Source organism: Neodiprion lecontei, chromosome 2 (genome assembly GCF_021901455.1).
Source record: "Neodiprion lecontei isolate iyNeoLeco1 chromosome 2, iyNeoLeco1.1, whole genome shotgun sequence".
NCBI classification, from domain to species: domain Eukaryota; kingdom Metazoa; phylum Arthropoda; class Insecta; order Hymenoptera; family Diprionidae; genus Neodiprion; species Neodiprion lecontei.
Genome location: NC_060261.1, coordinates 14061231 through 14075734, shown reverse-complemented (window position 1 = coordinate 14075734; position 14504 = coordinate 14061231). Strand labels below are relative to the sequence as shown.

Genomic DNA, 14504 nt, shown 5'->3' with positions numbered 1-14504 from the left:
ATTTTGGATTGCTCATACTTTAAACATTTTTTGTACACAAATTCCTTGCTTCAACAAAACCAGATTGATAATTCATTAAGCTTTTAGTTGCATATGAATCAAATACGTATAATCCTTTGATAAGAATCATCTTCATCATTTGGCTTCATTACGAATAGATTGTTTCATACCTTATACAGGCGTGAGGCGCCTTGCGTATAGTACAGTGCGCTCTCTCAATAGGGCCGCAACAATACAAGAGTACCAGTTACCTTTGCGTGAGCATCGCGCCACGAAAAGGTTTCAAACTCTTTCAGTCGGGCCAGCCTCTCGTGCACGCGCGAATAGATTGTTTACATCGATTAGACTCCCATTGCGTTTTATTTTAGCCTGAAAAACACTTCTGTGTCAATATTTGATTAACACATCTTTTTTTTTTATATACATAATTATTCATGTAAACCTTCTATGTAAAAGATTACGTATTTCAATGGGGAATAAGTTCATTTATGTGGTAATAGAAATGACAGAACCATCGCATTTTCGGCGCGGCCCTATTGAGAGAGTTGTGCTTTAAATATAAACTTGGGCCAGGGAGTGGGGGACAGCAACCGTGTACGAAAGCGGGAAGCGGCCCTATTGACAGAGTGCACTGTATTAGCTTATTTTCATATCAAAAATATGTAATAAGAATATAGTCGTAGGATAGGGATAAAGATAAAATAAAAAAAATAAAAATTCGATTTTCGATATGGGAACCAAATCTGAATGACTCGAGGCAAGACTGATTCCTTTTTTTTCCGTTCAATGTGTACGATAAACAAATATGTTTTTATGGCGTTTGCATTTTTTTTTTTTCTCTTTTTTTCGAAACACGTGTAACTTAAGTAATTGTTGAACATTAAAGGTGAACCTTATATGATACCGTATTACATTGATAATACGACTCTCCCATGGACTGTCCGATTATGTCTTGCATTGGCCATATTGTGTAGATTATAGAACAGTAATATCTAATAACTACCGTTATGATAACCATACGTTGATTTAGATTACATAATATTATTTAATATTATACCAATATATTATACATAAATATATATTATATATATATCATGTAATTACGCTGTCTCGTAATAAGCAACCGTGTGTCTTGTATATATTTTCATTAATACATGTATACAATAAACTATATTCAAGGATATTGTTGTATGCAGAAATCGTCCTTCTGACAAGAAACAAATGTAGTCGTAAACTCCTCTACGTGAATACGCTTGCGGAGTCCGGCTTGTCCAATTGATATTGAATTACAACAATTTAATTTTGCTACACTTTGATGTTTGGTACTAGCGGCTAACTAAAATACATGATTTCATCGACAAAGTCTATGACCATCTTATCAGGAGATAAAGGAAACCCGACTCCTTCTATCTTCATTAACTAGTCGTTTTTCTATTTAAATATTGTACTATAAAATACGTGATGGTATAGCAAACAGATTAATGGTAACTTAATCATATCTCTTTATATGAGTGGCCGTTTGTAGGCCCACAACTTATCATGATCGTAAATACTGTGAATCTTTTCGTACATGTACTTAAAGAAATATAACAAATTGTCGTATTGTCCGGAGTATTTATGCGTCAGAAAACTCTCCGCAATATCTTCAGTTGGATTTTCCGCCTCAACTGCTTCAAGAGGCTCGGCAGAATAATTTTCGAGCGCGCCGAACGCGTTCGTATGTAGCTCAACCAAGAATTGATGGATAGCTTCTATCGTGGCCAGGTACCATCTTGGACTCGATTTCTGGTGCCTCCAGAATTGGGAAATACGGGATTTCAAAACAACGCAATCCAGTTCTACGAAAATTATATACAACTATTTCACAATAAGCACTTAACCACAAAGTTGTATCTAAATTACATACTGAAGCCTGCATCACGTGAACTGCCATATTAAGTATTATAACGTGGTATTTATAAATGCGTAAATACCAACCTCTAAGTCTTGGATCCTTGTAAATAGATTTGGTCTGGTGCCAGGTACTATCGATGAAAATCGCCCGGGTTATTGGAAATTCGTTATGTATTCTCTGTTCCTTTGAGTGACCTCCATGGTCGACTTTCCTTGTGAACAAATCTTCTATACTGCATGCCGTTTTACTTGGGAAGATCAACACTACCTACAGAAATAAAACTGTTATTTATAACTATGCAATTAATCAATCCGAACTTCACTTCTTATGGATGATACATACTAAAAATTTTTTGAATTCTCCAAATACGAGGAAACATGTTTTGTTAATTCAAGTAAATGTGCAGATTCACTTGATAATACAAATTATTGCTCCGACCACTTTTCTATTGGTTCAAATGATATTTCTTCGAATCGAGGAAAAATTTCTTTAGCTATATTTAGTAAGTTCAACAAAATCCTTTCTCTACGTGTGCAAGTTTTGCCACCATACAATGAATAATCCATCCTCGAATACAGTCACCTTGTCGTCCACCAAAATTTCTGGAAACTCTGGATATGTGTATATTCGTACATCTTCTGGGGCTATTAATGCCGCGTGGATCGCCGTACTCTTGCCATCGATTTCCCGAGGGTGTTTGATAATATCAATTTTTATTGGCAACTTGAACAAAAAAAAGTTGAAATGGAAACGCTTCACCTTGTAGTAGAACGACCTGATCTATTGTAAATTGAACGATGAAAGGACCAATAAATAAAAATACAATTCAAGAATTCCTTTTTCTCGAGCCAGAGAACGATCGTGAAAGTTTATTTCGTTAAAAATTCGTTATCCAGTGACCTGATTGTAGTTTCCTTCTTTATTAGTATAATCGAGTGCCAAGCGCCCGTTAATGATCCGAATTTTTCAAATCTTAAAAATCGAACACTCGCCGATTGGTAATGTAGTTAGGTTGGCAACTGTGGTGCGCTGCTTGTATCGCACCAGTCGGCAAGAATTACATACATTCGAAAATTTAGCGGACCGTGCTGGTCACCGAATTATATTCTATTTCCGTTTTCCAGAGCACAGATTCAGTCACAGGTAACATTGCCAATTTTCGACTACAATTCAAGTCCGTTTAATCTTTGACGGTCGAGGCTAAAAAGTTGTGATAGTCGAGAGAATCACGAATACATCGACTGGTAATAACGCGCGTCACTGAGTTTTAAAAATTGAAATAAATTGGAATTGACACTTATGACTGTCTTACTGATGGTTTTTATGAAAACGAATGAAGTGTTTTGGGATCGAAACCTGTATCTGAAACTGAAGCTTTTTTCCTCAAAAACAAGACATATAAATGTATAAATGTTGCGAATATAAGTAATAGAACAAAAATTTGGTTTAAATCGTACACTTTTAAAGGTTTTTCTGGAATAGCGTGAAATATTTGTTGAAAATCAGTTTATGGTACAGAAGTTTTTGAGTAGATTCAAATGCGTATTTTGTATACTATAAATTGAGAAATCAAAGTCCAGGCTAGATGTTAAAGTTGACAGCAGTGCTACGCTTCACGAGTATTCGAACGAATGAACTTACCTTAACTCGAGGTATATATCGTTCGTCGATAACAGGTGTGCAACAAGAGTAACAAAAAAATTTCCGCGATTTATAACACTTGTCGCAAATCTCTCTGCCCTGAATGGAATCTAAAATTTTGGCATCTCGGATCTTGAGCTTAACGAAAGGCGCCCTGTCGATAATCTTTTGCTCCTTTTCCAAGTCCGATAAGCTGTTGTCTGTTTGCACGTGCTTAAAGTTCAGCTGCAAACTCTCTTTCGCCATCTTGTGACTCTGAGACGCACGGGCACGTGCGTTTGGTTAGAGCGCGCAACTTGACTCGGTGTGAGTGACGCGACGCCATCTTTGTGGCAACTTCACACCGCTACATCGCCGAAGCATTCGATTTCCGTTACAGATTCAAATCGTTTGTCAAGAAAATTGGTTGAAATTGTCCTTTTTTATTCAAAACACAGACGTGTCACCATTATCCAAATTCCTGCCGCTATGTTATATCTGCATATATTAAAAATAGCGAGAGTTGGGCCATTATGATGGACGCCAGTTTTCCAATCACACTCAGTATCGGAGTGCCTGCGCAGAAGGCAAGAAAAAGGAAATGGCGCCTTGAACTCGTATCCGTGGCGAAGTCGCCATTAATTGCTCATGCCGCGATGTTTGAGCGAGGCTTAATCGTGATATATTATTTAGGCAATGTTCGTACTTTCTTCAGTTCGAACGTGAGCGTTTTGCAAATGAAGTTAGCAGTCTTTGCAAGCCAATTCCGTAGTGAATATAAAAACATCAAATTTGCTTAAACTTGACCAATAATAACGATTTAGTTAGAAAAATATTTAATTTTCTTTCCGAGTACCCATTCGACAAGGTGTAAGTTTATCTTGCTCGAGATATTCTCCATTCGAGTTGCTTTGATGCAACGATGTTACGAGACATTTTACAAGTAAGTATCGTCGGTTTACTGCAAAATAAAGGTGACAGTATTTCTGCGATACATTCTGCGTAAAAATTGATTATCTGGGATAATTTTTTTTAGCGTGTGAATTATAGGTGTTCTCCCGGTAATGTATCAAGACTACGATAGGAGGCATAAAAAGATGTTATTGTCTTGAATGCGAAAATAGCCCGTCGAAACCATCCATCCGAGTTCAATGAAGGTATAGGTATTTATATATGCGCTCCGTTAACCTTTTGCAGTTCAGTTCTCGATGGGCCCGTCAACCGTTTCACTCAAGATTCACGGCGAATAGTTTGGTAATTTGATTACGCCGTAATCTGATTAAACGACGCGTCTTTGGTCAATGTCTGGAAATCATTGTCTGGTCCGTGATATTCCGGCTCAGCGTTGTACTCAATATCAGGAAAAAGGGCGCAAGTTTCCCAAGTCACAAAGTTTGGCACTTTTTGAAAATGACGGAAAAAAAAAAACTGACTTACGTTGCATTCGGGCAAAATTGATGCTCGAATATTAACAGTGAAACATATCATGTGCAATATATGGTATGAGTATTGATATAAACATAAACAAAACGACGACATACGATGTCGTTAACAAAATCAGGGGAAATCTGGATCACTAGGCGAGTAAAAAGATAGCCTCGTTTCTTTCTTTACTTCTTTGTCAAAGCGAACATCCCGTCTCTGTGATCAGCCAATTAAAAAGTATGTTGCACAATTAACGAGTGTATGTCGACCGAAGGACTCGCCTCGTTGCCGAGCTTGTAATTAAAATCATCCGTGAATCGCTTGTAATAAGTTATCGTATCCTTTTCAGTCATATTTCTCCACCCATCGTCGCAGGAAATACTAGCCGGATACTGCAGAAGTTTCACGCTGATATGTTCAAGAATACTCAAATCAGACCGAGATACGACGGAACGTGTGATAGAGAACTTTAATTCGTGATTATGCTAAAGCCGAATGAATCTTCGCAGAGGAATCTTGAATGTAAAATTTTCGCTTATGCAAAGCAGGTTGTCAAGTCCTGTCGATTTGTCTTTTAATTAGCATTTGAAGAAGGATTTAGTTGGACGTTTCTCTGCACACTTGAAATTCATTCTAGAGCTTAATATACCGGGCCGGGGAGATGTGCAGATGATAGAAAATTATAATACCGAAGAATCAACCGCCAACCATGCATTTTAAATGTATCTTCACGGGAACACAACGCTAGGATTATGGCATATTATTTTAATTCTTATCATTTAGTTCCTTATTTGTCCGTTCAGACGTAGGAAATTTTTAATGTGTACCAACAGGCTGTATAATTCTGAAACAACAAATTCAATCTGCAAACAGTTGAAAGTGTTTTTCTTATATATCTATGATCGAGGATAATTCCACGAATAAAATGGTGTCTGGTATAGGAATTAATACGTTCAACGTTATATGAAATACATTCAGTTTTCTTAATCGCTTTAATGAATTTTTTTCTTCATGTTGTCACCGTGACAACGGGACTTTCAACTAGCGAAGCTGCAGTGTCTGAGAGTCGCTTGCGCCATACCCATTCTTTAGATCCAATCAATTATTCAAATCGCCATTCATTAATTGGATAAAATTGGTCATAAAATTTCACTACAGCAACGAAGGTGAGAATTTATCGATTTGTAGAACTTTTATCCTGGTTGGTATCTGGCTGCTGACAGCTGTCGCCATTTTCTCACCATTTTATCCTGCAGCTTTTAACCCTCTAGAAAACTACCCACATCGTAATAAATCTCGAGGGTTACTTTTTTCTTGGAGCCCTTATACGACTCGCTTGTGTTCGTGAGCAGTAAAAACCACAAAATGTATGAGAAGCAGAGATAGAGGGATTTGGCGTAACACGAAGCCGGTGTAAAAAATAATAATAATAACAACACACACACGTTAAATACTTCTTGTTTACGCAATGCAAATCCTTTGCGTTTATTTGATATACGGGCTAGTCTCTTGAAATCTGTATATCTGCTTTTCCTGACCATTCAGTTTAGCTGAATGATCATTGCAACATGTAATTATAGTTCCGATTTCATGCTTAGGCGTATACTAAAATTTAACGTTCGCAACTCCAGAATTTGTATATAAATGTACCTCGTTAAGATAGCGATGGGGTCATTCCACTGCTGTCGTTATTATCATTATGCGAAACCCCGATTTTGCAGATGTTTGGAAATCGTCAAGCGTACACGGAGGGAAAGGAAATCTTGAACCAACAAAATAGATTTTGTTGGAGCCCATTCGCTTCACTCTAATATCATTTATTTGTTCTAAATACGATGACTTGAATTGAACAACTTCGATCTAGTTAGTTTGTCAAAATGATTTAGTCAAGCGAACTCCTTGATTCAACAAAAGCCTTTCTTGTCGCGATCGAGTGAGGTATTGATTCGAGTGAACCTTTTGATATGTTTCGAAAATTGAGTTACCTAAATATCTTTTCATTCAAAGTTCATGTATTGTTTCTCCAAGTCGCATGTTCGTTGACAGAAACAATTAGGTACTTCAAATAAAATAACTGCATGAATCTAGGCAACAAAACGGTAAAAGAAACACCACATGCTTTGAAACAAGTAGAGGATATATTCACCGTAAACCTCAGTATACTAGTACTATAAACGGCCACTAGGCGGTGAACTCTCTCGCTAAAGAAATAGCTTTAGAGATGGTGATAAAACCGGGTAGTTGGCTAAGAAGTCAGGTACGGACAACTTAATATTTGATCATCAGACCTGTTTCAAACGAAGAGAGCATAATACCAATTTGACGGTAATTAAACAGAAACTATCAATACGTATTCCATTATACTTTTACATAACAGTCATAAGTTTGTTGGTCTTACCCAAAAATATCGAATAAATCCTACCAAATTTTGTGTCAACCGAATTATGAATGATATCATTCGAAGAATAAATTTTGTGTGTTTGGATGACTCTTATGTTCAGTCATTGCAAAATATTAGTGTAACAAATTTCATTACCTGCTTCAACCATTGAACTCTTGACTCAACAAAACATGAATTAGAACAAACTGAGAACAAAGAACAATAAACGATTGAAGTGCGTTCAATCAAATCTTTATTCATTTAGTCATTCAGTAATTTTAGACTAGTACTTTCGCTTTTATAATTTCGTGTATTTGTTGTTTTAATACCGTGTAACGTTGTAAATGACGAAAAACTATCGTCATTTCTTGACGGTTCAACGAATCCGGAATTACTTGAAGGGCAACAAAATTTCAGTCAAAAATATTCTGTGTTTCAAATGTATAAGATGTTGCCGGAGGTCGACAAGGGTCGTGGTTTCGGTGGCATATGAAACCGCCGTTGAAATTTCAAGTCAATCTGTGCACGGTTCGGTAAATATCGTACTCCCGAGAGGCACCTGACTCGTTTTCGTAATTATTATATTAATAATTTTCCTTTACGATATTGCCCTTTATTCGAAATCAATATATAGACATCGGAGACATTTCGGTGGTGCTTAAAACCATGTTTAGAACTTCGGATTGATTTGTGCGATAGTTGGATGTAGCTGGTGTCATATCTTCTGAGTGTGCATACGACTCACTGGTGAAAGTGAACTTGATTTAATCCGATCCTTCATGCAATACATGCGATTCAACAATGCGAGCGAATGTCATGCGATACGCTGATAATACATGGTGTAGTCACAATTCAAATTTTTTAGTAACTGTTTTCCTCCTTCGTAGATTTTTTCCTCCTTCTTCTATTTTCGGAAATTGATTCCCTTGTAGTCAAATGAAAATAATTTTAGCGTCTGGATTCAACCTCTTGACTTGATTGAGATACTTTTCGTCGATTCCATCTTGCGTTTGTAGCAGTGAATGTCTTACAGTGACGAAAAAGACGAAGAGATTTTTTTTTTTTTGTTAATCGTGAGATTAGAGAATTTGTCTCGTACTTTTCATCCGGATCAGAATGTCTGGTCTTCTAGGGAGGAGATTAATCGAAACGTCTTATCGCTGACACCTCCTCTCTCCTTTCTCCCTTTTCAGACTACCCACTGAAAGTTTCTTCGTCGTTATGGTGCTTAGTGAGACAAAGTTTGAAAAAATACATGCAGCAAAGAATAATCTGCGTTGATTTTCGAATTTCATCATATTAATTAGGTAATCCAATCCCCACGCATATGATGCCCGCATCCAGTTCGTACGATTCTAGATCAGCGAGCAGGATCACTGATTCGTTCGTCAGCTAGAAATAATGGTAAATTATTCGGGTTTTCAAGAGCAAACGAGTTCGCTCCCTTAATCACTGATTGCCGACTAAAACATTATTTACTCCATGCATACTCAAATTAAGACATAATTGCTCGGCGCGGAGCTAATTATTGCACGCGTCGATTCCTCTGGTTATAAGTTTTATAGTACATTGCGGTCCTCTGGTGGGTGGCTCGTTTCATTCATTCATCGCACCAGAGTAATTATCGTGAAAATAAATTCTCCCTTCCAGGAGGTTTATATCCGAAGTTACGAGTATAACCATTTACAGCCAAAGTTTTCTTGCCACCGGCTGCAGTTGGGTCAGGCATGACGTATCGTCAGATACAGAGATTGTATTTGATAAAATAATCAGCATGTTGGATAGGAAACCCTGTAAACATTGGTCAAGGTCTTTCAAAACCTATCGCAAATATTTCTTCCGCTTGAAAACGTTACGCTCAATTTTAAAACAAAATGTGGCCGTCAGTTTAATAATCTGTGCTGTCAAGTAATCGAGATCGAGATCGGAATTATCGAGACTTCACTGTATAATACCCGTCTTAAATTCCATCATCGCAATGGGGCGAATTCTGTAAATATTACGGGCCAGATAGTAGTTGAATTAATATATCTTTAACGATTAAAAAAAGGCAATTAATGCTTACTAATTTATCATTAGTTATCTAAAACTGATTTAATAACAATTCATGTTCTTAACACCTTGCAACTTTGCTAATTTTCGTGATAATCGTGCACGAATCATGCAATACAACCTCGCTTTTTAACTACTAAATCAAATATCTTACCATACAAGTCTTGATGTTTTTCTGTAAAATTTAGAATTTGAATCGGTCTTAAACACACTATGTAAGCATTTTTTTTTCCATAATACCCATTTTTCATAAATATGTTGATCATTTAACGCCGAGTCTATCGAGGGTAATTCTCCTATTATTATAGATCCTAGGTTAAAATCAGATTTCAATACTTTTTCTTTACATTGTTTGATGAGTAACTTGGTCCAAAATTTTAGACATAATGGAACGAAATAATTATCAGTCTCAATACATTTGAATTCGGACATATTCCACTTCCAATGATTTCGTGACGGTGCCACTTTAAGAGGATGCTTGCAATTAGTACTTAGTGCACTTACTGACCGAGTAAAACGTCACTTACTTTGATCATTATCAAAGCTTAAGCAGCGGGGACTTAAAGTGCAGCAGATTGCAGAATTCTAATGGAAGGCCGATCGAGAACCTTCAAATATTTTTTTGTTTCATGCATAAAATGTATCAATTGTTGCAACGATCACGATTAGTGGTAATTCAATTACAGGATTAAATTTTCTGGCATTATTGTAGCGTAGGAAAAGGAAGTTTTTTTGATTCTCTGTGTTCGACATTGTACGTAGAATTGTATTAGCTGCGACGTTTTCATGCCGACGATGTATATAAAGCTTTGATGACTATAATCCTTTTAACATGGCACAGCTAACACATCATAGGACTTTGTGTACTTTATACCAGAAAAGGTTTGTATCGTGCAACTTGCTCTGCCGGAATCGTAACACGTGACGGCTTTTGTGACCGTATATAATGTCTACAGTTGGCAGATATCGATTGTATTGTTTAGGAAATGTGCGAGTGATCAAGCCGAACAATATTCCACTATTCAATGGTTACGTCCATGTATGTTTACAAACAAACAAAGGACGCACGGTTCGCGAACTGCATTCCGTTTCAGCTGGATGAGATTAAATTCGGCGCGGCTGACTTTTGGCATAACAAAGGTAAAAAACAACGATGCAGTAATTATTGTATGATCCTGTATTGCTGTTGCTCAATAATGCAATGAGAAAATCGTACTATTATATGACGAAACCAGCGAATCTGGATTTCTGAAGCTACGTGGCGAGCAGCTCCAGCATTTGGTCGCAATGGTCAATAGACACGGCAATGGGGTCATTAACGTGTAAACAAATTACGGATTTCTAATTATCGATTGGTCGATCTCTGCATATAACAGACGGCGCGGTAAGCGTGTGATTGCGATGACATAGAGAGGAGGTGTAGGTGAATCCGTGTGGCGATAGGTAGCCTACGGTTTGTTCCGTACAACAGCGTCAGAGGGAGGTTGTGCAAATTACTTTGGTCAAAGGGGTGTCGAGCAAATTCACGGCATAATTTATTTACCTTGCGATCGGCAGTTGGGTCGAATTAACTTCGGGTCACAAGCTGTCGACTCATCTACCTCGAGCACCCATCTTCCACTATTGCTGATTATTTTCGATTAACGGTTCGGTTATAGTCGGTGTTATTTCGAACGATTATTTTATTCGGAAATTAGATAGGGCGTTTCGTCTAACTATCGGTAATGCCACAATAAGCCATGTGATGTATACGTATGCCCAATGATAGTTAGTACCTACACCATAATCAAGTCCTCAACTCGTAATCGAGTTAAAGCGATTATACGTATAATCCATGCTGTTCCATGAGCATAGTGCAAGTATCAACGAAACTGAAAGGAATTTTAATAAGGGTGTGCGAATAATACTAAAATTTTTCGAATCATTCGGTCGAAACCGCGAATCCTCTATTCTTATTTTACGAATAAGTGACAAAGTATCAGAATTATTCGCTCGGAATTGCAAATATGCGATTATTTTAAGATTATGTTTTTTAGAACCGATTCTTATTTACAGGATATCTTATTTCTGAAGTATGAAAGAATTTATCTTTTATCTCAAAATTTTTAGTATTTCAACTCCCTGTCAGATAGAATATTGACAATGACATTTTTCATTTGTCTAATTGTAAGTACCTTCGAAACGGGAAAAAGAACATGGAGAATTTAAGATTTGAACCTAATAATTTGAATAATTCGAACTATCCAAATTATTAAAATAATTCTAAGTATTCGCTATATTTTCCCTAAATCTAAACAACGAAGGAAGAGAATTTTTGTTTTCAATCACGTTTTCGCTTTTATTTTTACTTTAACTGTCTATCGAGTAGCGATACATTTGAAACCAGATGGAGTATAAAACTGATACACTTCTACAATTTACTACACACAAAAGGAATAAAACTCGGGAAAATTATGAAAAGAAGTATTAAAAAGGCGGTGGCGGTGTAGCCGTATTTTTTATCTGAAACAATTCATTCAATCTGTAATCCCCACAGATGCTACCCGTGGCCAGGTGTAGAATTGCGAAGCCTCGAGTTAAAAAAAATACCATTGTTATACGATTATGCCGCGGGGTTTGTATTATTCTCGAGATATCGCATAAATCCGCCCCAATTTCAATTCGCACTTCATTGTTGTAAGTTTACCGCCGCTTTGACATCACAGATCCCTGTCCGACAGAATAAGCATGCGGGTTTAAATTTGTCTATGAGACTTTATTTCACCGTCGCGAAACCGTTTCTAGTCAATTACCACAGCGCGGAAGTTTAACCCCCCTCGTCGATTGACCTATCGATTTCACCCCGCGAGGTTGCAGCCTGCACGCAGTTTCTTCCGGATTTCGCATCGATTTTACCTCACGTACACCAGACTGCACTAGTGTAGAAATGTCGTATATGCAGTAGAGATAAACTGCAATACGCGGATGATCAATATAGACTCATCGTCAGCGGTGACGCGTCTCAAAAGACTAGAACTTGGAATTGAGATGTAACATCGAGGAATGACGACAGAAAAATAAGCGAGCTGTATCACTCCGAGATTCTGTAGTCAATCGGTGACATTGACAATATACGACAAACTATTCAACACTGACCGTGATTGAATTTCCCATGAGTCCAGATATCGCACGTCGCCATATGTTCGGTGATTTTCCTCGATTAAGTGCAGCTGCTTTTTTGCTCTTGGGATGAAACGATTCCAATGCTTGTGAATTTTCGTCAATTCTGCAATATATTTCAAGAACCTCTGCGCAGCACGGTATATATGCGTATGTAATAACGCATTTACAGACCTGTTAGATTGATTCTGACGGAATCAAAGCCACCGTTGGCGTTTGTTCGCATGTTAATTAAACAAGCGGTAGCAGACTACCCCGGTGGCCTTGAATGTGTCACAATCAGTCCAAGGGTCCGTGCAAGTTATGAAAGTTATCTTAATCAGAACGATGAGAATCTCGAAATGTCTGAGTGATTCACGTATTTCGGTTAGCTCAATTCTGACGTTGTACCCTAAAAATGGACAGAATGTCGGTTAGTCAGGTAGATCAAACTCATGCGAGTCTGATGTGATGACGATAGCGTAATCGTGTTATATTTGTTATTCATAAAACTGGTGGTACGAGGTACACTACCGTCCAGAATTATCAGAGCTACTTAGCGGCGCCGGTTACTGTCGTTTGAAAAAAAAAAAATTACGCCCATCTTTCCGGTCGGCTACCGTGGCACGAGAAAACATACGAAACTTCGTTAAGGCAGCATCAGAAGGCTTGTTAAATTTCGCGTCGACTGAATCCATCAACAAAAGCTTTCAACCCGTCGAGTGAAAAGATATAACGGTGGTAATCCGAACGTGTACGATACTCAAAAGCGTTTGGGGGGCTGTTTCCATTTTCCTCTCTCCTTTTCTGAAAACTTATCAATATCAATCTGGAGAAGAATCATAGAAAAACTTGGAGAAACTTGGTTGAATCCAGTCTGTGTGTTTTCATCTTGGCAATTGCAACATCATAATTTTACTGTTGTTGAAGAATGGCTGAAAACGTTTCTCTTTATTTTCATCTCAGTCAAAGCGTAAAATTTTTCAGTATTATTCCACCATATTAGATGGCACATCATTTGAAATTCGAAGGGAAAACTTTAAAGCTGCGACGAGTGTTTCATTTGATCTCAAACGTAGCAATTCTTTTCTCCTCTCGAGCGAAAGGCATGAGAAGCACGATTTACAAGAACCGACACGTCCGTATTCCAGATTTGTTTTCATGCAATATCAATTTTCTTTGACGCATGTTAACGAGTTTGAATGCGAGACGTAAGGTAGAGTCGCAAACTCTTAAGGGAAGATCAGAGTGCCGACGAAGTGAGCAAATCGTATTTTACAATGCTCTCCCCTGCAGAGTAATAAAATAATTTAAAAGTTTGGGATATGACAGTGTTACAATAATTGTGCTTGTGTGTTTGCTCAACAAAGTTACAAAAATTGATAAAAACACTGAACATACTTCCAACAGATTCTTACTCGCTTTGAGCTGATGTTAGACTCCTGATATCAGGATTCTGTGTTTTCCGTATTTTTGTACAAATTTACGATTTTTGTTCAGCCCAATACACAATCACAATTGCAGAAACTATCATATTCCAAATCTTCGAACGATTTCTTTACACTCGAGAGGAAAAAATTGTAAAATGCGATTAGCTCGCTTCGTATTCACCTCGAAATCTCAGCACATATGATTTTCTGACCTACGTAAAACGTTTGATCAACACAAAAGTCTTCGCGTCAAGATTCTTATATATTCGACGCAAAATTCTTGAAATGCTTCCGTGCGCGTTTAACAATGTCTCTCTCTTTTTCTTTAGTAAAGACACGATAAATATGTTTTATTTTCAACCCCAGCGCCACGATGGAATACACACGAATGTTCCGGTGATAATTATGGACGATAGTGTACACACTTCTCTCATCTATCATCACACTCGAAGCGTCGACTCTTTCAAGGAAAACAACCGAGAGAATTTACCAGAGGTACTTTACCGCAAATTAAAAATAATTTGTGGATCCGGTTTCATGTATTTTAACATGGTAAGAATATTAT

At 37.5% G+C, this 14504-nt stretch overlaps 1 protein-coding gene across 2 annotated transcripts; it reads right to left on the bottom strand.

The window, feature by feature from the left end:
- Nucleotides 1-41: 41 nt before the first annotated feature.
- Nucleotides 42-4048, bottom strand: LOC107222383 (tRNA-uridine aminocarboxypropyltransferase 1). Of its 2 annotated transcripts, XM_015661771.2 has the most exons (4): nucleotides 3536-4044; nucleotides 2477-2617; nucleotides 1978-2161; nucleotides 42-1838 (listed from the first exon to the last, which is right to left on the bottom strand). In XM_015661771.2, exons 1-4 carry the CDS (start codon nucleotides 3779-3781, stop codon nucleotides 1504-1506), a joined length of 906 nt encoding a protein of 301 aa, XP_015517257.2. In that variant the 5' UTR covers nucleotides 3782-4044; the 3' UTR covers nucleotides 42-1503. The 2 variants fall into 2 exon arrangements, with proteins under 2 accessions (XP_015517257.2, XP_046588908.1); XM_046732952.1 differs by lacking the exon at nucleotides 2477-2617 and having other exon boundaries at nucleotides 3536-4048.
- Between the last annotated feature and the right edge of the window lie 10456 nt (nucleotides 4049-14504).

Coding starts and splice junctions, on each gene's coding strand:
- LOC107222383 (XM_015661771.2), bottom strand. CDS start 3,781: ATGGCGAAAGAGAGTTTGCAGCTGAACTTTAAGCACGTGCAAACAGAC. Junction 2,618..3,535: donor GATATATACCTCGAGTTAAG/GTAAGTTCATTC, acceptor TTTTTGTTCAAG/TTGCCAATAAAAATTGATAT. Junction 1,839..1,977: donor CAAGGATCCAAGACTTAGAG/GTTGGTATTTAC, acceptor TAATTTTCGTAG/AACTGGATTGCGTTGTTTTG.